The sequence below is a fragment of the Stigmatopora nigra genome, chromosome 5 (assembly GCF_051989575.1).
Source record: "Stigmatopora nigra isolate UIUO_SnigA chromosome 5, RoL_Snig_1.1, whole genome shotgun sequence".
Lineage (NCBI taxonomy): Eukaryota > Metazoa > Chordata > Actinopteri > Syngnathiformes > Syngnathidae > Stigmatopora > Stigmatopora nigra.
In genome coordinates, this window is record NC_135512.1 from 6,833,818 (window position 1) to 6,856,447 (window position 22,630).

At 40.3% G+C, this 22,630-nt stretch overlaps 2 protein-coding genes across 12 annotated transcripts in view; both read right to left on the reverse strand.

The window, feature by feature from the left end:
- Positions 1–6: 6 nt before the first annotated feature.
- Positions 7–6,525, reverse strand: LOC144196665 (uncharacterized). Its single transcript, XM_077717030.1, has 13 exons — positions 6,461–6,525; positions 6,321–6,371; positions 3,584–4,617; positions 3,392–3,513; positions 2,602–2,802; positions 2,199–2,460; positions 2,007–2,128; positions 1,848–1,876; positions 1,712–1,746; positions 1,178–1,355; positions 947–1,106; positions 755–878; positions 7–115 (listed from the first exon to the last, which is right to left on the reverse strand). The coding sequence occupies exons 2-13, from the start codon at positions 6,327–6,329 to the stop codon at positions 22–24; spliced, it is 2,370 nt and encodes a 789-aa protein (XP_077573156.1). The 5' UTR covers positions 6,330–6,371; positions 6,461–6,525; the 3' UTR covers positions 7–21.
- A 1,265-nt stretch (positions 6,526–7,790) lies between these two features.
- The window catches only part of dab1a (DAB adaptor protein 1a), a 156,165-nt gene continuing 141,325 nt past the window's right edge, over positions 7,791–22,630 (reverse strand). For 3 of the 11 annotated variants that reach the window (XM_077716932.1, XM_077716931.1, XM_077716933.1), the window contains 8 exons: positions 21,062–21,223; positions 18,462–18,524; positions 18,290–18,386; positions 15,621–16,012; positions 15,177–15,375; positions 14,325–14,473; positions 12,488–12,584; positions 7,791–9,438 (listed from right to left, as the gene is read on the reverse strand). In XM_077716932.1, the coding sequence (XP_077573058.1) occupies positions 12,504–12,584; positions 14,325–14,473; positions 15,177–15,375; positions 15,621–16,012; positions 18,290–18,386; positions 18,462–18,524; positions 21,062–21,223 (1,143 nt within the window). In that variant the 3' untranslated portion in view covers positions 7,791–9,438; positions 12,488–12,503. The remainder of the gene's footprint in view (positions 9,439–12,487; positions 12,585–14,324; positions 14,474–15,176; positions 15,376–15,620; positions 16,013–18,289; positions 18,387–18,461; positions 18,525–21,061; positions 21,224–22,630) is intronic. The other 8 variants (XM_077716942.1, XM_077716941.1, XM_077716937.1 and 5 more) reach the window with 3 other exon arrangements.

Consider the following 22,630-nt stretch of genomic DNA (forward strand, 5'->3'; position numbering starts at 1 on the left):
CAGAGACTGCAAAAATTCAACTTAGTGACTTAAGGGGCTCAAATCCATCTGAATTGCAGCAAAATGATGAAAACACTTACAACTGGCTGTAGATTGTTGAAATTGGTTTAAATTCCTGAGAAGGCAAAAAGGAGAGTCACTAAAAATTGCCATCTCCTGTTTTTTTTATTTAGTTTTTTTTATTGAACAGTGCTGTTCAAACTTTTAAAGTTTTGTCCCACTCATAGCACCAGGTAACAAGTATTTTTGCTCCATAATTCTAGGTTTATTGCATTGAATTAACATATTCCCTTAACCTGTTTACTCCAATATGCCCAAAACATGCATGGTAGGCTGATTGAACACTCTAAATTATCACTAGGTATGATTGTTAGGATGTACAGGGATAGCCTCTAGCACCCCGGCGATCCTACTGAAAATATTCGTCATCAAACATGAATCCATTTTAGAGTGACGTGTCAAATGACCCAAAAATCTTTCTTTCCCACATAACTGCAACCTGGTCTGACACCCTAAACATACCACTGTATGTTAGAGTATCATATGATAAATTTCATTACAATCTCCCATAATTTATTTGGAATCCAGATTCTTTTTTCTCCCCTTCAATGTACCATTACCCCTTTACTAAAGGTTACATGTAAGATAAAAGTGCTAAATGGGCATTTTGGGACTACTGGGAAAGCCCAGAAGCCCCCTAATGTGCAATACGTGCACTGAAAAATGATCATCTACATGATTTCCTCATACATACCCACTTCCTGCATTAGTGACACCCCCTTCCTGCGGGCTGCCCACACGACTGCCGGATACTTTCTTTCCCAGTTCCAGCATTTCCTTGATGTCCAGTTCCACGTGTTCCACTGCCACATATCCGTCTAAGGAGGAATAAAAATACTCTAAAGAATCCCATTCCACTAAAGTAAAATGCAAAATAGTAACTCACAGTTGTTGGCTGAGTCCCGAGCAAGCCATTTTCCTTTGGGACAGTTAGTTGTGCGAATGATGCTGATGTTGTCGCCGCTCTGGACGGACAGGTCGTCCTTGCGGCCTTTAGCTGTCAAGGTGACCGTCGCTTGGTACATGGGCTCCTCTTTACCGGTGATCTAAGGATGATGAAGACATTTTGAAACCGAGTGGGCTCAAAGCAGTTGCACTAGAGTCGTCTGGCACGCACTTTGAATTTTTTCTTGATCTCATTCTCCCGCTTTCCTCGTTCCTTCTGTTCCTTCTTCTCCCGCTCATGCTTTTCCTTCAGTTCCTTCTTTTCTTTCTCCAGCCGTTGCTTTTCTCGCTTTTTCAGTTCTTTCTCGTCAAGCCCCTCAGGAACCACCACAGCGGTTTTCTTGTCACTTCTATTGGCCGCAGGAGATTAGATAGAGTTATAAAGATGAGGCAGAAATCCAATAATTCAATCATTTACATTGCTACATAAATTTCATATATAAAATGACCAAAAACAAATCCATAAGAATGAGGTAAAATCAAATCAAAGCGTTAAATAAAGTAGGAAAACAAAGATACATCTACTCTACCGTTTGTTTTTAAATAACACAACAAATATGAAATTTAAACATTAAATAATAATAATTCATCATCTGAAAAAGAGCACAATGAAATGATCTAGCAAACTAATTTAAAACAAAAAACCAAATTAACTAACGCAAATATTTAACAAAAAGAATCACGAAAAATGAAATTGAAGCCTTACTTTCTGAACCAGCTTGTCTTGTCATGTTCTTCATTCTACAAAAAAAAAAAAAAAAAAGCAGAAGGCTTGTTTCAGTCAACAAGCTTTTGCAAATTTCTGGCAGATGATGAACCTTATTAGAAACAAATCCACTTACAGATTCCTTGGGGGCTTCAGCATATGGATCTGTGATAACAGAGCCAATGCAGTCATTTCATTATAAATCAATTAAGTATTTAAGAAACTTTGATATCTATCAATTAGCCTGCATTCTAAAACAGATTACAAAAGATTTGGGTCTGGCGGGTTTTCTTACTCTTTAGAGGTCTTTTCTTTTTCTTCCCTATTTCAGTCTTTGGCTTCTTCTTGGCTGACCAATACAGATCCTCATGGTTGTTTCCCATGTTGACACTGTTGTGTACTCCAATTGTATTGTGCCTTCAAAAGAATCATCCAAAACAAAATCTCCAGAGCAGCCCTCTTAAATTGGTTCATTTGTGACTCTTACCCTGACATTGCTGGACCTTCCAACGAAGTAGGAACGTGGGCATTTGCCTGATATGGTTCTTGGCCAAACACTGGCACCCCTTTGGGGCCTCTCTGAGATATCCCATTGCTGTTTGATGATGGATGGCTGATTCCTTCTGGAATTTCGGGAAAGTTGTGCTCCCCGTTGCCCCGTTGGGACAAAGCCATCCCTTGTGAGGATACACCACCACCAAATTCACTGGTAGAGTTCTTCTCGGGTAATTTGGAAGGCACCTGCATTGCTGAAAAGCCACATAGTAATTAGAAATTAAAGTGCTATCGGGTAACTTGATAAATAAAAAGTTTAAAAAAAAACGATGGCAGCCGTGGTTGCCACATATGTAGAACTGAGTACAATTTTTGAGAAAAAAAACACAACATACCATTATGATGCATTGGAGGAGTCGGTGGGTTGAAGTTGGGGATTTTGACTGCAGAAGGTTTAGCAGGCTTCTCTGGGGGAACCCCCAAATTGGCTCTGTCGGGAAGGATATTCCTGGGCTGTGGAGACGGAACATCCAGTAGCTCTGGAATGTCTTCCTCTCTTCCCTCAGTGGAACTCTCCATCAGCAACTGCGGTCGCCCTGCGAGCAGTAGATTGTACCACGTTAATCTCACAGGCTGAGAAATTCCAAGGTGTTCTCTCTTCAGAATGCTTGGCATCTGACTGCGGTGTCTTACTCATTAACACGGAGAATGGAATGCATTCAGAGGAAGCTTAGCCGTGGACAACCTGCAGGAAAGCTTGTGGGAGTGTCAGGAATTAATTTGCCAGGAAACCAAAGGTGTTGTGAAAGTTGTTGCCAGGTGACTGAAGTGTAAACAGTGGCTTTAATCTTTTGGATGTCCAATTGATTTAAACTGGGAGGACTGACATTGAAGGATCATCATTCAGTGCCATTGGTGCTACTAGACATTCAATCCGCAAATGAATGAATTTAAATAAGGGTTGCTTTTGGCAGCTAATGAGTTAAGTTTGCTGCAGAAATTGTTAATCCATTCCAATTTAAAACTCATTTTCTCATCCCTCCTCCATTTCTCAATAAATTGCATCTTGTATAATAAATGAAGCTCGCAATAGGGTTAACTTCGTAATTATGACCCTCGGAGAAGTCATTTTTCTACTCAAACTCACACAAAAACTCAGAAAAAAAACGATCAGCAAGGACTTACCATGATCTATACCATCAACACGGGCGGCCCCAGAGTTGTAGTTGACCGGTGGGAGGTCTACGAGCAAGACATTAGGGCGTTCAGATAGCTCCTCTGGAGGCGGCGTACTGGATACCGATGTTCTATAATAAAAATGTCAGTTTTCAGGATGAACGCATTGAATACATTAACATAGTGTCACGTCTTGTTTACCTGCGGTTCGGCTTCCGGTGAGCATTTTTCAGAGCGTTGATGATCCTTTGGTCGGCAGCGGTCGTCCTCTTCACTTGGCTCATGTCTTCTGCCCTCTCCAAGAACGAGAGAGCTGAAGCAGAACCGTCACCGGAGAGAGATGACGACACAGACGGGCGATCTTTTACACGGTTCCGAGGTTGAAGCATCTCTGCGATATTGATGCCCCCCGAAGGGGGGATTTCCAGTGGAGGGATTGAGACATTCTCGTAGATGTCCTGTGGGGTTTGCACCAGGCTGATTTTACCCTGTCGATCAAGTATGGAAATGGGAGGGGTGGGAGTTTCTGTCTTTGGTGAAGTTTCAGGTGATGACAGGTAAGGAGCTGGAATATCCGGAATGAAGAAGGGGGATGGGTTTGAATCTGGAAACACATTAGAATCAGGTGAGGATAAATTGTCTGATGGAATATATTCCATGTCATCAAATTCGGGAGGAATTGGGATGAGTGGATCCAGCGCAAGTTCATGCAGGGTGGGCGTGTCCAAAATGGGATCGACGGCATTCTTGTCCTGCTGACTCTTTGTAGACCATTTAAACCCCCGAAATCCCTTTTTCTTGGAGTGGGAATTGGGAACAGGTGAGGAAGGCACCATATCCTCACTGGTCACCGATGGGGTCTTCTTGTCTTTTTTCAGCTTTTGATAGAGGGAGTTTTCATCCAACGGTTCTTTGTTTCCTTTGGCCAGTCTGCTATTTCTCGCCTTAATCTTCCCATCGCTCCTGCCTATGGAGGTTGACTTAATAAGCGGCTTCTTGCTCTCCTTATCATCCTTGAAGACCACCCTGGGGGCCATAGCTTTTCCCTCCAGACTCTGGCTGATGGTACTGAGCAAGGACGGGCGTGCCCCTGCAGGAAGATAATGTGTAGGACTGTTGGGAGGCGGGACCTGCTTAGGTTTATCCGGGAGGGTGGGTTTCATCCTGGGCTTCATTAGCGGGAGTTGTTCCCCTTGGAACTTTGCCTTCAAGGCATTGAAGTCCATCGTCGCGCCCTGGTGAAAGGAGAACCACAAAATATCAACCTGATTTGACCCCGGTTTGAGGAATTTTTGTGTTGACCAGTTGTTCTCAAACATTTTGCCTCTAGGAGTACCACCATCAGAGATCTACATTAACTTAAAGGATACAATTGACAGCACTAGATGTCCAATCCAATTTGACAGGGAGTGGTGGAATTGATCAATCGCATTTACGCAGAATTTAACTCAATGGAGGCCGATGAGGGCAAAAATATCAATCCATTTAGATTGGCAGGGGCGGAAGAATGAGTGTCGCAGTCAATGGATGCATGAGCAATCATTACCATTCACACACCAGATGTCTTAAGTGAATTGTAATATATTGTAAATCCAACAAAACTCCAAAAACAGTCCGCAGTATATTTATCAAAAAATGATAAGACAAATACAGCTGGACAACATAAAGGAGAGATGTGGTAACCAAATGTTAAAACTATAAGTTATGCATATATTGTGGTGAATCATGGATTCTGCACTTAATCCTAAATGCTTTTGTTTTGACACTCAAAGTGAAGGTTTGACAATCTGATCACACATACAAAACTACAGAGACCCACTGGTGATGTCAATAACTGTATTAAAAAAAAACTCACAAGAGTCAGCGTAGATTTGACAAGAATCTGTAAGAACGCCAATATTCAATCCACAGATGCTATGGAACTCTATACTGCCAAAAGGCTTCTGAGTCCAAACTCTGCCTCTCTTATAAAGTCAGTCCAGCAATCAATATCAGCTGATTGACAGCACCACAGCTGGATACTCTTAGCCCTTAACAAGCTAGAGTCTCCCCACTAGCTGTAATATTAAACAATCCATTACACAGAACAAAATGCTGTGTATTAGGCCAAAATGTTCACATGAAAAACATTTTATATAAAAATATACTTTATATATTTCTTTTATAAACCACAGTTGAAACATAAATGGTGTGCTTAGTTTCTGGATGACAAAATAGTCTTAGTTGAACAGAAACTGATTTAAAACATTCATTCATCGAATTTCCAAACTGCTTATCCTCACAAGAGTCGCAGGGGGTGCAGGAGCCTTTCCCAACTAAATAGCGATACTAAGCAGGGGGACACCCTGAATTGGTGCCCAGCCAATCGCAGGGCATCTTAAAGATTCAGTGTTCAGTGGTGCAACACCAGTAAAGATATTAAAATTCCTGAATAAACTCTGACCACAGAAAGGCTCACTTATTTAGGTTTTGTTTTTTTAAGCCATCCCATCAAAATCTTTCAAAATTTTGGATTTTAATTCTTAACCATTTAACCTTAATGCAACAAAACTCAGGGTCACCTATTTTCCAGCAAACGACCCCATAATCACCAAACCTTTGAAGCCACACCCCCTCTCGCCCTCCGATCTGAAGCAATGCCACCCATCTTTACCATTTCACACACTGGTAATAAAAACTTTTGTGACCTAAAAATAATACAATAATTACATTTCGCGCACCACTGTTCAAAATCCCCATTTTGGAACACAATAATTTTAAAGCAAAATACCTCAAAATCTTTCAACACACCCTTTTCAACATACCTTTTAATTCAAAAATAATTCTTACAAGAAAGGCCAGAAATGGAGTTTAGCTCACGACAACCACGTGACAAACTATCCCATGTATAAGTTGACCTCAATAGGTCGCGATGAGGACATATTGTGAAATATTGTACCTTCTCCATCACGCTTTGATGCCCCTCAAGTCAGACAAGTTGGTCGGTCATCTTAGGTTCAGCCCAAACATGGAAAATGAAATAAAAATTAAAACCACAGCAATCAAAACAAGAAGTTTCTTCTCACACTACTTTCATACGCAATGAAGATGGTTCTTTGTGGAGGAATGAAGCCAAGTAGAAAGACAGCCACAAAACAGTCCTTTCCCGTCCAACAAGTCTGCCTAAGGACGGATTCTCGAAAGAGTTTGGATGTTTTTTTTTTTTTTCATCCTGGAGGAATGTCACCCGGCCGGTGTGAGTCACCGTCACAAAACCTCGCCACTGGTGCGGAAGTTGAGTTATTTCACTAAATGAAATAAAGGAAAGACGACACGTGTATTAGATGTGTGGAGGAATATTAACAACTCATTTTGGGTTCATTTTTTCTTTTTGTTCTTAATTTTGTTTGGGAAAGATGTCAGACAAATAGAAATGGGGCAACATTCAAGAATGAGGGCAACTTTGTTATAATATAACAACTGTCATAGAGTACATGATGTAGCTGCCACACAAAAACGCTTTCGGGATTATTGTTTGACATCTCTAAGGAACATCAGGCACTCAATATGACAACTTTTTTGTCTTTGCATTTTAACCTTCCACCCAAAAAGAAAATTGGCCCGTGGCCAAGAATTTCTTTAAATAATCAATAATTACGAAATAAAATAAACACAAAATGACCAAATCCCAATCAGTAAACAATACAGTTGTATACATATAACATTAATACGTCATGCACAAACATTTCAATGCATTTATTAATATGTATCTGAATGAGAAAAACACATTGATTAAAGAATATACATAAAAAACTAAGTATTACTCCTGAAGATGCAAAATATTTTCTTTTGCTCTCACACTCAATACTTTCAATGCAACTGTATATCAAATACATTCCTAGAAAATATTAAATAGATCAAAACTGAAAAAAAAACTTCATTCCACTATGTGGTTCAAACCAGGACTTGTTCATATAACATAGTCCAGTTGTTGAAACAGCATTGTTGTAGTTGTGTTTCTTGTTGTAGTCACCACACCCAGAACTTCTAAATGTTGAGTTAAGAATGTCCTACGTAATAGATTTGTGATTTGCTCAATGTGGTGTAATGTTTAATAAGTATCCTACATACCGTAGATAGAAAACTATATTTAAAAAAAATAAACAACTCAAATGACACGTGCAATTTCATTATTCACTCATTCATTTTCCTTACCTGCTCAGCTTCACAAGGGACCAAGCTAATGAGATTTGAACTTTATTTCATCCTGTATTTGGGAAATTTCATGGTTGCAGTAGCAAGACAGACACAGACACAGAAGACAATGTAGACCTAGGTAAAAAAAAAAAAACATTATCACATTGGCATGCAGAAATGATTGAATAAAGTGATGGGAGAATTTTTTTTTTAACAAATGATAGCCCACAAGGAACATCATCGGGATTTGTTTATTTGGAACAGTAATACATGGTTGGCACATGGAAATTAAGAGAATCCAAACAGAAATAAAAAAAGGTCATCTAAAAACCCCACTGTAGAATGCCATATATTCATAAAGATAAAAATAATGTCATTTACATTAAGAAACTGTTAGTTGAGGTAAAATCTAGAAATGTTTCCGTTTACTTTTTTTTGTGTAAGTCGAGCTCTAGAAGAGCTTGTTAATCATCATCATCATCTTCAGCAAGGTCCCATAGGAGTGAGGTGAGGAAGACTCTGGCCATAAAACAGAGAGACGTCACATGAAGATGTAAAATGGATGCAGGGGAACTTTATCTTTTGTTTCCCATCTCTTTCTTCAGAAGCATTTTTTTTGCTAAAGAACAATTTAAATGAAAAGCAAAAACGCAGCAATTAACTGCGCATTTTTGGAGATTATTTATTGTGGTCACGGCAGAATAAAAAAAAATTCAGTATTAAGTTTTATCATCAAAGTTGTTACAACTTTAAAGATATTTTTTTTCCATTTCGACCTTATTTTTTTCTGGCGTGACAGCAAAATGTTCCAATTATTAAAAAAATAGAAATTGGCTGCTCAATGGCCAACTTCTGTTCAAATTATTGATTTTTTTTTTGCATCCTTTTAAGGTAAAAACGTCAATCCAATTTCACGTTAACTGTTTTTTTTCCCTCTGTCCATTCACATTACTGTTTTTAATTCACAAATTATTAATAGCAAAAATGCCAATTGGAGACATTTTCTCGAAAATTGAATAAAATGCTAAATGGAGAATTCATCGTTAGTGTATCCGCAGGGGGGAACGAGTGGCTGCTGTTGCAGGTGCTAAAAAAATGGCTAGCAAATGCTCGTAACTATGGCGCAGATTTTAAAATTTGCATAAGTGGACGCCTCCCTATTTGATGGCGCAGGCATCCGACGCAGTGCTGACGGTGGCTGGAGTTTATTTACAAAATGGCGATTCATCCATAATGCCTTGAAAGCCACTCTACAGCGCCCTCCCCAGAGTTCAACCCCACACTGTAGATTGACTGAATTACAAAATAATACCCCCCCAACCCAAAGAAATCGTAATATTTTCTTTCACTTTACTCTTTGTTACTTCTTCCGATCGTTAGTATTGTACAAAAAAAAAAAAGAAAAAACTATAGATCATGAGCGTCCCTTCACAGTTGATCTGATCCTGTGAAATCAGTCTGCCAGAAGACGGCTCGGGCCAGTTGTATTCATGTGTGTGTGCGTGTTTGTGTGTGTGCACGTGTAAGTGTGTGTGTGTGTGTGTGAGTGTGTGTGTCTGGTTGGCGAGTGAGTAGCTCCCAGAGAGTTTGTTTCTGCAGCCGATTCAAAGCGACGACGGGCCTCCGCCAACCGAGTCCACCCGGACGGCAAAGATGGAGGAGGAGGAAGGCCAATTGGGGAAGGGGAGTCCATTTGTGGTCAGGGGCATCAGTTGGCCTGCCTGCAGTCAGTCAAAAAACGCACACATACAATCAAGTTGGGTTAGGGCAGGGAGGGGGGGTGCGATGCGAGGCTCTCCCTCCTCCAGGTTTCTCAGTGCTGGTCCGGGACTCTATTTCTTCCCTTTGTTGATGCGAGCGTACAGAGGGTCCTTCGCTTTCTAAGATTAAAAAAAAAATAGACAAAGTACTATCATTTAACTGAAGGGACACATTTGCAAATTTGAGGGTACGAAATTCATCTCCTGAAAACATAAAAAAAGACACAAACAATGGAGAAATGTCCGTATGGTTGATGTGGACTGAGAAGAAATGCTCACATTGTTACAATATGTATGTCCATAGTTGATTGTGTCAATGCAAGTGTAGTCAACATGTACATTTTTGTATTCTTTTGACTGTTTGCCCACTATATTTTTATAATGATATGATGTTAAGAGGTGAAACCCTTATTTAAAAAAACATATTTAGGAGCTTAAAAGGCAATTCCTGTTCAAGCCTTTACCTTATGAAGCAGCAGATGGCGCCTCAGGATAAAACCTGAAAATTATTATTATTATTTATGCCACTTTCAAACAGTTTTAAGCCTCAGTTATAAAGTTCGTTTTTTAAACTGATTCATGCTTGGAAAACAGGGTTATCATGTCAGGCTAGGATACAAAAATGGAGGATTTTTATGTTTTTTAACAGCAAATCGGTGGCTGTCTTTCCTAGTTCAAATAAAAAAGACGTTTCCCGCTGTCAATGGCAGTGAAGGAGATAATAAAGTTTTAGAAAACACATGAATGAATACTTAAATCAATAATAAGAATGGAGAAAAAACCATCACAGCATTTGAAGTCCATGCTGAAAATTTATAACGACCACCGAGGGCTTTGAAAACGTGATCCTAATAAAATACTCAAGCGGGTGTTTGAGACAGATTGAGGGCTTGGGGGTAGCAGTGGGGGGGTCATTGGCTCATGACCTGAACAAGAGGAGTGAAATGAGATCGTTCGGCTAACCGTGACGGAGGGTCATTTCACTCTCACTGGACGCCTCACCAAACCAACCCCCTATTTTTAGATTTCAGGACTTCTCAATGGACAAGATGATTATCTTTGTTGTCAATCTAATTTTGCTCAAGACACCATTGAAAAAAAAAGGACAATTGAACTAATCGTTTGCGACAGCGCCTACTTTCTGCTATCAGAATATCACAGGCAAATATAACAGTATATATTGGAAAGTAATTCATTTTATTTTACTCCTACCCTCACAAGGGTGCTAGAACCTATTCCAACCAACTGATAGGCAGCAGGTGGGGAAAACCCTGAATTGGTGGCCAGCCAATCACAGCGCACCAGGAGACAGACAACCATTTACGCTCACAATCACATTTTAGAGTCTGTTCAACCCTACATGAATGGTTTTAGTAATATTAAGGAAATCAGAATACTCAGAGAAAACCCAAGCAAGCCCAGAATATGCAAACTCCACGCAGGAAGGTCAGAACCAACCAGGAATGGAACCCTTGATCTCAGAACTGCTAGCCTTTCCTCCACTGTACAGTCTTAAATTCATTCATACATTATCTGTACCACTTATCCTCACCAAGATCACAGGGGGTGCTGGATCCTATCCCTGAATTAGTGGCCAGCCAATCGCACTCACTCATACCTATGGGCAATTTAGAGTTATCAACCAGCCTACATGCATGTTTCGTGGGAAGGAAACCGGAATACCGGGAGAAAACCCACGCAAGCCCACATAAAAACTCCACCCAGTGAAGACGTACCTGGGATCCAACCCTGACCCCAGAACCATGAGGCTGACACGGTAACTACTCGGCCTCCGGGTCGCCCTGCCGCAAATGATTCTCCCAATAACAATAATAATAATAATAAATAGGAGATGAATTGACTATCCAAATAATTGTTTCTGACAGCCCTACTTTCCGCCCTGATACACTTTTGGCTATGATAGTAGCCCAGTTTCTCACAGTATCAATCACAGGTGTGCTAGTCCAAGGGCTAAATTGGCCTAATAAGCTGCTGCGTGTGAGTGGATGTGATTGAGCAAGTAAACACCATATGGGAGTAGCATCACTAGCAAAGCCGTCTGCCTCCTACACAAGAAGGGCTCAGAGCGTCTGGCCAAAGCAAGCGCTCGGTCGCCCCCCCTTCCTTCTGGAACCCCAAATCCCCACTTCCCCCAAACCCCCCCCTTCTGGTCCACCCGCTGCCCTTCAGCTTTCAAACTCTTGCAAAATGAGAAGAGCTTGATTGCGGGGGAGTGGAGGCGGGATCAAGGAGGAGGTTTCTGGGGTTTGTAATTAATGGCAATTACGCGGAGGCGGTCATTAATCTTGGCAGGGCAGAATTAGCGGATGAAAAACAAAAGCGGACGTCGCCTTGGCCTCATTGGCGAGTAGCGTCTGGAAGCCATGGGGTGACAAAAAGCGTGGTTTCAAGTATAGAAGAATGCCAAACTTTTGTTTGCAAAGGAGGAGCCAAAAAAAAACCCCAAATATTTTCATAGCAAACTCAATTATTTTGGAGATTATTCACAAATTGGATCATATCTAAATCAGGTTATTTTATTCTGGCTGTGAAATTTCGGCTGTAAATGTGCAATAGAACTAAACGTGTAAAATTTGACTCGCGTCGGCATCACAGTTCTGGGTTTTGATCCCAGGTTGGCCCTCACTATGTGGGCTTTACATGTTCTGCAAAGTAAAATGGATTATTTAAAAAAAAAAATGAACAATTGTAATTGCAACTTAAACATTTTCCAATAAATGCAGTTCAAAAAGCAAGCTTTTTAAATGTATTTTCATATTGAAATGTGTGGAATAACAGTATCTAGGCATCCAAACCCCCACCAACCCTCCATAATCAGGGCATGAACAGTTTTCCATTGCTTATTTTTGCTTTTGTGACTCAACATGGCTTACCCAAATATAATAAACATATGCCAAAACACAAAGCAGTCAAGTCTTCTTGCTTATCTGGCATTTTACTCACTGTCAGAATGTGAGACGTGTTCGTCTGGGGATCTGCATGACCCCAAAAAGCTGACTTCAAGGGTCACACAATCATACATGGTAGATGGACATCCATGATACATTCTCACATTACAGCCAATGAAACATTTGAAAATGAGATAACAAAAAGAAAAGGAAATGAAGAGGAGGAGGAGAAAATGGCAGAAGTGTTTTCTTCTACCTACCGTGCCCCGTTGCTCTCTAGCTCCCAGGCTCTGGACTGGCCCGGTCTGGGCTTGGCCCTGTTGGCTCACTGGGGCAGGGGGACTCAGAGATGCAAGCCTACCACCGCACGGCCAAAGGGTGAAAAAGACCAGCAGGAGGAAGGAAAAACGGTTGCAGAGAGAAAAGGGAAAGATAGGCAAGAAATAAGAAAGAAAGCAGCTTGTTAGTAAAAAAATAGAAATAAAGGGAATCAATAGAGCATAAGAGGCTAAAACGATGTTAAAAGACACAACCTAGTGTAGTATATATTTTGAGTTGTTTTCAGGAATGGCTCTGATCCAATCATATGATAGAAATTGGGTTTTTTTTCTCATAGATTTGATATAAAATCCATTTGGTGAAGATTTGTGTAGTACAGGACAAAAGATTTGTCGTATTTGGCAGCTGTCTTTTTACAATTAGCTATTTGATGTATTAATTTTGGCTAAATGGGAGGATCCTTGCAAAAGCAGGTGACAACTCCATCATGTCATAAAGTGTTGACAGCAGGTTGCGAACAAACATGGCGAACGAGTGCATCACACAGGAGCAAATTCCCTCGCCCGCCCGCCCCCACGCGCACATCTAAAACCGCATTGTGTTCCCTCCAAGGACCTGCTGCTTTTCACACCTGGCTTGACAAAAAGCACAAGCTGTGTTTTTCTCTCTTTCCTACCTTCACTCAATCACACTTGTCTTTATTTTGGCGACCTTTTCATCACGCCGCAGTTGTACACTTTTATTTTGTAAAGCTCCTGTGCCAGGCAGGCTTGGGTGACATTTGCTGCAGTCTGAAAAAAAAAAAGTCTCTCTCTTTCAGTCTCTCTCCCTTCTATCTTTTAGTTTTTATTCTGCCTTAAAACGAGTGGATTGGAGACATAAAAAAAAAGGAATGTTTCACGCATGGTGAGCGAGCGGTGGAAAATGGAGGAGGAAGGACTTGGAGAGAGAAGCCATAAGGGTAAGAAAGCACCAGAGAAGGTCAGTGACTCTGGAGTGGAGTAAAAAAGGAAGTCGCTGAGGACAATAAATATTAACTACACGGATGAAAAGTCATCGGATTTTAACGCTTGTAATTCTGGAAGCTAATGACAGCTCGGTAACTCTTGCTTATAGTCATCGATGGCTAAAAGGATCACACTAATGCTCTCAAACAGAGAAACTGCAATGCTCATTTGGGATCCTGCAGCAGTGATGTAACAATCAATATGTATTTGAATCAATGTATGATAATTAAATTGTTATATTCACAAAGTAACGTGTGATTAGCATCCAGGTGAGGATGCATCATAGAATTTTTATTTCAGGTCTGACAGCAGTTTTAAATCATTTTTTTGGGGTGTGGAATCCAAAAGTGTTCTGAAATTTTAAAAAATGCTGTATTTATATGTGGTTATTTTAGTTAAAAAAAAGACATTCAGTGCAAAAATATAATAACGTATTATTCGGAACATAAATTGCACCGGCCCAAAAAAGGTAAAATCATCAAAAAAACAAAGCAAAAAGGATAAAAAGAACAAAAGGGTTAAATTGTCATCATTAATTCTGGTTGTGATGTCACAAACCAGAGGTTCTGGATCAAGTGGTCATTTCTGGATGCATTGTTTTGGGTGGAAAAAAAACTATGAAATGGTAAGATTTGTGTGCAGGACCAGAAACAAGTCAAGAGGAAAAAGCGAGAACAGTTTTGGATTCTACACCACAAAAAAATGAGTACGAAAACATCTCCCAGACCAAAAACCTTTTTTTTTCATTACTTGTTAGCCTGCTTGTCTACTATTCTTTGTTGCTATTGGCTGAAGCATTGGTCAAACTTACAGCATCTTCCTCTCCGCTACGGCTCGGGCTGCCCTCTGTTTCCCCAAATGAGTCGTCGGTGGGGGGGTCAGTGGCGTCCGTGGGTGGATCGCTGACGTGCGAGGCGGGCGATTTGGAGGGCGAGCTCTGGTGGGGAGCTGGTGTGGGGGCTGAGAGGGGAAAGTGGAGTTAGGCAAGGGGGATTCTTGAAGTGAATAACATATAGTATTGTATCAAGTAGTATTTAAAATAATACTGCTATTGCGATTTCAAAAAAAAATACCTTTCAAATACTGAGAGCCATTAATCACGTAATACTAATCTTTTTGGAGTATTATTTTTAAGCAAAAAAATACATGGAATATTCACTTTTTCCTTTTTTAACAGAAAAATAAAAACAAAATAGAATGATTACTGTTTCCCCCCTTTTAAACCGTCAATCTAAATACCTTAAATTTAAATACTTAAAAATAAAAAACAACAATAAAAAAGTCAAAATAGGAGACATTTTTTCTAAAAACCTCTAAAAAAATGGTATGTACATACCATTTTGAAGTCAATATTATCTGTAAATCTTTAATCAACTGTCGATTAGATGCTGATTATTAGTATATCATTACTTCCCATTTGTTCCACAGGAGTTATTCAATGCCAATGATGGCTATATAAGTCTAATCTATTTGAACTGGGAAAGGCTGGCAATGAACCATGATTGTTTCCATTGGCTCCCAGTTCAAACTGATGTGGATGTTGTCGTAAATGGCACAGAAATATGATTAAAAAGTTCAAAGGTGCCAGCAAAAAAACAGATCTGCGTGAAGTTTACTCAACAAAGAAACAAACTAGTACTTTCAAGTATGGACTACAACTCACGAGAGTTAGTGGAGGGTGTCGTGGAGGTGACCGGCGTCAGGTTCATCTGGGAGATGTCAAAGTCATCACAGTCGTCCGTGTCCTGGGCGGTGCCGACGCGGCTAAAATAAGAGCTAAATGCCTCCGAGGTGCCCGCTACGGCCGACTGCTGCTCGCCCTTTTTTGACGGCATCGCTGGCGGTTTTGCCAGCTGAAAGTCCTGAGATAAAACACAATGACCTTGTTAGAATTTAAAGACGGACAACAACTTTATCAGGTACATCCTAGTGGTAAGCATCTTGTGTTCATAAGTTGAAAAACAAATAAACAGAAGTTTTTCAAGCAAGTGGCCGATTTACATGGGGACAGAGTAATTTTTTGTGTTTGAATAATCTTAAAGTACTATGAGAACTCTAAGGAATTGGATATTTGTATAAATACAATCATTTGAATGCAGTGTTGTACCTTGAACATCTCCTTGCTCATCTTCTTCCCCTGCTCCTCATGTTGCGGACTCGATGACGCAGACGCAATTGCAGCGCCCGCGCCTGATTGGCTATCACCGGCCGACGTGAGCGTGGAGACGGGGGTGATCGCTTGGAACATGGCGGCGGGCAGTGTGCCCACGGGCTGAGCGGGGAGGTAGGCTGCAGGGGGAAAGGCTCCGGCCGCCATGGCCGCCCATTGTTGCTGGGTGGCGGGGAAGATGTTGGCCTGACCCCAGATGAGAGGTTGGCCGCCCGGGAGTACTTGGGCCACCGGACCAAGCGGGGACTGCACCCCAAAAGCCAGCGGCGTCTGGGTGGCAAACTGCTGGGACCAGTGTCCGGAGGGAACCGCCCCCATTGTCACATAACCTGGTATAAGACAGTAAAGAAAGGGAATGAGTTATTCATTTTATAGTTGTTTTTCTCTCTCTTTTGATTGTGTATGCTTTGGCTATTGTGCAACGCTATAAAAAAATACAGTAAAAAATCTGTTTTAGGTTATGTGCAAGAATGGCCAAAAATACTCCTTCATGTCCCCCATAAAGTTAGTTTTTAGAGATATGAAAAGTACAAAAAGCAAACCGTTCTGGCTGATTTGTACAGTAAATGTCACATGGAGAATGGTGGAATTATAATATTATAATACTAAATGCTGTTCCTACCACAAGTGGAATGACAAACAGTTTACCCGCCATCTAGACCAGTTAAAAAAAAGGCCTTTGGGCTACTTCCTGGTAGGCGCTTAGCAACCACTACCAGAATCAAAAACCTATTGCGCACTGATGAAATAAGAAATGACACCCTCTAGATGTGTAATGTACTCGGGTATTTTATCATTTTCTTTCAGTGCCATTTACAAATGTATTACATAATAAACTTTTACCTCAGAAACTTCCATTTGCATCTTAAAGTGGTATTTGACCATGCATTTGTAGGTTGGTAAACAGCCAAAGAAATACCCCAGAGACCCTTGTGCTCAAGCAGCTTATTAACTCATGGCAGTGATAAACGAATTAGGGTTGCCCTCAAATAAACTGTTTGAATAAATGCAGTAAATTTGCTCTAATAGCCTTGAACAACACTAAAACTAAGGAACTGCATCAACCACATTCTTACTCTTCCACTGACTTTAATGCTGTCATAAATAAAGGTATTGGCTGCTGTTGGGAAGAAAAAAAACGTGTGTTTATAAGTGGCTTAGAAGATGGAATGATTTTTAGGTAAGAACTTTTGAATTCCAAACATTTTTGGACATTTTTGCAGATTTTGATTGTCTAAAACTGCTTTGACAATCATGATTTGAAATATCTTTTCAGTTTTGGATAGCTCACTGAAAGAAAATAAGGACAAATATTTCATTTTCTAATTTTTGACCCTCATTCCTGTGCTCTTGTTATTTGGATGTCGACGTCCTTGCAGCCCCGCTCTAAGGCAGATGGGGGTGCAATTAAAACATCTTTTCTTTGACACACAAACTCATACATGCTTAGATAATAACGCATGCATCACCGGAGAGCGCTGGCCTACTTGCGCCTGTAGCTAATGTAGCATCTCTTTACGGTCACGGTGAACTGGCATAATTACCTCTGGAATGAGGTGACGGCGGCGTTCATGGAAACACACTCATTAAAATGGCTGAAATTCATCAGCGGAATCTTTATCTATGACGCGTTGGCTCGTCTTTTCCATTTCAACCTCGCTGACGTACGGGAGAGTTGCAAAAGCGAGAGGGGGTGGAAATCCGGGGCTCACGTCTCAGTCACGCACAAATACTGCGACCGGTGAGCCAGAGGTCGCGGCCATCTTTCTTCTCGACCGCCTCGGCCCGCAGGTAAATCCACAGCATCTGAGTCAGCGAGCTAATGATGCGTTTTATATTCCACACACAGCCGACGCCACCTCCTCTCCTCATCAACATTTCATTTCTATTCCATCCCTCTCGATTAATCACATCCTGTTCTTTTGCTTGCCTTCTCACATCTACCAAGAGGGGAGCTTATGGAAGAATGACCTATAGGATGCGTAGATTTCTCCATTTTTGGATCATTTAGGTGGAAATAGATCAATGGAACAAAGCTAAAATATCCCATGGTTGACGTAAACAAATTTGTCACCTAAAAAGACTGCTGTTGAAGCTTTTTTCAGGTACTCTGATCATAAGAATGGACTTCAAAAGTTACCATGAGCACAACTCAAAGGTCAAAGAGCATGAATTGGGATAGTAAATAAAAGGAAATTGCTGTTAAAAAAAAAACTATTGTCAAAAATAGGCATTTAAACCATTACAACTGTGATTTAAAATAGATTTGACGTCTAAAATTACTGTCAGAGTTAAACTTATCGGCAACACTAACTACAATTTTCAATTGAATGTCAATTGGAACAACAAAATATTCATCTCCGGCACGCAATTGGCCCCATGAACTATAGGTTTCATTAAATTTCCAACGGGGGTAAAAAAAAAAGGTGGATTTGCACATGACAAGTTTTGAATCAATATATTGTAATTATTTAAATTTGATATGGTAAACATAAATCATTGAGAAACTAATAAAAAAGGATTAACATGACATGTATTAGTAAAATCACAATATTTTATCTTTCATAATCCTCTGAAATGAAAAAGTAGCTTATTTTTTTCCAAACCTGAGGGCACAGACGCAGGGTTGAAGGGTGCAAAGAGCTCTGCGGGAGGCTGCAGGCCCTGCAACGGGTCCAGCGTGTTAGCAGGTGAAGCTGGAGTCTACCAAAGCGATCCAAAACAAGTGTTGAAAAAATGCCAAATTCTCTCATTTTTCTATTCGCCGAGGCTACTCACCGACGGTGAGGTTATGTCAGGAGGTGTGGACATGTCTCCGAAAAGCTCTAATTGGTTGATGTTCTGAGAATCACAACACAAAGGACACACACTGGGAGTCAGGTTAAAAAGGTTGCGCAGCCACATCGACATCCAGCAGTAGCCCATTGAGAGACATGCATGCCACACGCTGCATGCCACACATCAAACGAGCGGCGTTCCTTACCTTGACGACTGCAGGGGAACACAGAGGAAAATGCACACAGATGGGGGGTGAGATGAGATGAAATGGTTATGATGACATACTTACCGTGTACATATTCGCTCAACAGTCAGAGGCAGAAGGAAATATGTAGAAATACAAATACTACTTGTAGATAAAGTTGAAAAGACTATTTTTATGCAACTATTTTGTACAACAGGCACGTTTCACTTTAACTCATTGGTTGCCATTGACGACATCCAAGCCATCTTGACTGGGAGAGTGTATCATCATCAATGGCAGCTAAACATGGACTTTCAGTTCAAATGAATAGGACTATGGCCATCAATGGCAGAAAATGAGAGTTTGACAGATATGAGTTCTTAACACAAAAACCTTGGGCGGCAGGTTGGTGGTGTAATTATTTAATGAATAAGTAAAAATGAGGGTCAGAAGTCTAATTATTTGAAGACGAAACGATGAGCATTGTTTAACCTAAAGGCATTTTCGCATCCTTGAGCTTGAATTTAAATTCAAAGGGGGAAATATGGGATTAATTCGCCAACTTAAATAGAACTGCAAACTTATCTGCGACATTAAAAAGCTTTCAAAAGTGCCAGCACAATAAAAAACAAATCTGACCTTTTCATTTTGGATGTGTTTTTTCAGTAGAATTGTTCGTAAATTTCAACGAGCCGGCAACAAATACTAAATTAAAAATATGATGTAGCTGTTCACCAAGTACCAGTACTACATTTTCTTGTATTTAAGAACCAGATCAAATCTGTGCCTTCATCCCAGGTTACATTTGTTTTTCGATTTCCATAAATCGATGCGTTCCGATGGTTTTGCATTCCACTCGTGCCATCAAACAAAACAGCAATAACATTATAATAAATCATTTTCATTATTTATGATCCATAAAATTAAAGTTCTAACTCTTTCTGTTGCATGTGAGTGTCTGTACAGTAGTGGCAACCCTCTGGGCGAGTCATTAATGTCTTCCCAATATGGAGGCTCAGCGGCGTGCCTGTGAGCGTATCGCTATCAAAGACACCAGCCTTTCCATTTGATCCGAATCTATTCTGCATTTCGCCGCTCCCATAAATTGCCCCTCATTCCGTGCATTAATAATATCTTAAGGCCAGCGTGAAGCGGAGGGAAACTATTTTTAGTTGGGAAGGAATTTAGGAGCCTTGAATAAACGGTCCGAGATTTGCATAAATCATGGATCCGGATCTTTTTTTTTTCCCAGATAATGAATGTTCTTAGAATATCTTTTTGTTTTCTCGCTCGGCAAGATCACGTGTAAACTGTCTGTGGTGGGTTTTCTTTTTAATACATTTTAAGATATATAAATATATACAATATATCAGAAAATGGAATCAGCGTTTTTACATTTATAGGGACTGCATGGTGATTTAGTAAGAAAAGAAGTGGGCTGTGTAGCTGAGTTATGAGCTATTGAAGTTGGGGACTAGATGGAGATCGCTCAGCAAGACAATAAGATGGGATATTGATGCTCGCCATGTCAAACGCTGCACTTTGAGTCGCTGTGATTGAAAGCTTCAAATAAATGGAAGAAGAGCTTCCTCCTACGCTTTCACAATGTTCGCACCAAGACGATGCTTGGTGTTTCCCATGCCACTATGGAACAGACAAAACTGTCAAATGATTTAGCCGTTTTTAAACAGGCTTAGCGGCTGACTATTGCTCAAATTGGGTTCAATCGTGGCTCTTTAAAATCCGGTTGTACTCAGCCTAATACGTGATTGGCATATGCCTATATTTTAGTCTACTTTATGTGGTCAGCAGTTTGCTTAATTTTTCCTAGTTTACTCGTTTAAAATATCCTTACTCTGATTTAAAATGCATGACTGACATATTTATTTGGAAGGCCAACTTTTACTCATTCACTGTCTTTTTCAACAGATGTGATGACAAATTCTAACTACAATTTTAAAATTAAAGGGTGATACGACTTATTTGTGGACTGTTAGGTTTTCCTTAATAGCTCAATAGCTGGGTCAATGTTCAGCAATCAAACATTTAAATGAACCCTTAAAATAGAACATGAAATTTGACTTTGAAAGACAAATCCTTGTTTGAAACTGTCATATCAAACCCATCGAAATTTGGTCATACAGTTTTAAACTCAGAAATACACCAAACCATTGACCTTTGGCGACATTCGTGCAGAGTTTTAGCAATTTTAGTCTTTTCAAAAACATCCAGATGCAGGCGCTTATTCCAACTCTGGTCGCTATGACAACAGCAAGGTTACATGTTTTATTCATGAGCGTAAACGGGTCAGGAGTCGGGGCAGTGGCTCCCCCCGCTAGCAAAAAAAAAAAAAAAAAAAACGCGGTCCAGATGATTGGAGGTCGTATTACAAAAATTTCACCCGGACCACCCTTACCTGAGAAACAGTTTCCAGGCCCAAGTCTATGAGATCCCCCTGCTGATGCTCTAGATGCTGGCTTATTATTCCCGCCTGGGGGTTTTGCGGATGAGGATGAGAATGAGGATGATGATGGTTATGATGATGGAGTTGTTGGTGACGGGTGCTTTGATGTCCGTTCTGCAATCACAATCTCGGCGTTAGCTAAGCGGGTGGCACGAGAATGGGCTAGAATACGCGAAGCACATTAGCAGTTTCACACTGAGGCAAACCAAGCTGATTTCGAAGGGCAGGTGTTGCTCTCGCCAGGTGCTCCGCACGCACAGGCACTTTATACACACACACGGCAGATTTAAAGAGGTTTAAAGATCATCCCTACCTTCGTCTAAACTACAGCGCTGAGCTCCTTTTGTGTTTCTCTAAATCCTCCCTGAGAGTCACAATGTGCTAAACTAAGAGGCCGATACATCTTCATCGCTCTTTTAAACACATTGGATTCATAAAACAATAGATTGTTATTGTTTGGTTATGGCCATAAAAAGACCAGCTGTAGTAAACAATGAAGCAGCCGTGAATTAGCAGACGACTAATGGTGGGTTTTGTTACTTTTTCTGTAAAATGTAACATCGATTAATAGTATAGTTTCAATATAAACAGCTAAAATGGCGGTTTTTGGAAAGGTGGTCTGTTCACAGTTTTAAAACTTTGAAAGTAAAAAAAAAAAAAAAGTAAAAATGAGACCAGTTTGGGAATCCGCACCCATAAATTAACCAAAAAACCAGCTGTCACATCTAACAGAACATATTCATTTTCCCAGTGTTCTCTTTGTACATTATGGTAATTAACCTGAATAAACTAGTATTTGCAGACATCTGCTTTGCTTTTAAATAATTACATTGCTCCTCTTTTCTCAGCCAAGATATTTGGTTTTAATACCTATGCCCAAAATCTAAAGTCAAAAGTAATATAACTAAAAATAACATTTACATACTGTATGATCTGATTAGTAAGTTAATTGCAAGATCAATCATTGATCAGTCAACTATTAAACTAAACGTCTACTGCAGCCTTATAATTGAAAGCATAGGAAATTGGCCTATGGAAAGCCATCTGTTTCAAAAAATGGGGAACGAAAACACCTGATTCTCTTAAACTTCAACGTTATTTTTGTCTGTTGATAAAACATAACTGAATAAACAGCAATATTATACCTCAAGCTAATTTATGTGCGATTCCATCTGTCCGAAAATCTCGCCTAACCTCACCTAGCCCTTTCCTTTGTCCCCCTTACATCCCGGCCACTGCTTATCAATTAGCCATCTCCAGTGGGGGAAACTGTAATTACCTGTGTATGTGTTCCCTCAAGTAATTAATGCAGGCTCTCTAATTAATGCCATCTTGCTGATCCCCTGCAGAGTGACTGATCACAACTGCAAATACACACACACACACACACACATACACACTGACCGGCCACTACTAAAGCTCAAACACACACATTTGGAGCTGTTTCGAACACGACACAAAGAGATTACGGACATGTTTCTCCCCCAAAGATAATAATCGGCGGTAAAAGCGACTACTCTG

Coding starts and splice junctions, on each gene's coding strand:
- LOC144196665 (XM_077717030.1), bottom strand. Junction 2,803..3,391: donor TGTTGATGGTATAGATCATG/GTAAGTCCTTGC, acceptor TACTGCTCGCAG/GGCGACCGCAGTTGCTGATG. Junction 1,356..1,711: donor AAGACAAGCTGGTTCAGAAA/GTAAGGCTTCAA, acceptor TGCGGCCAATAG/AAGTGACAAGAAAACCGCTG.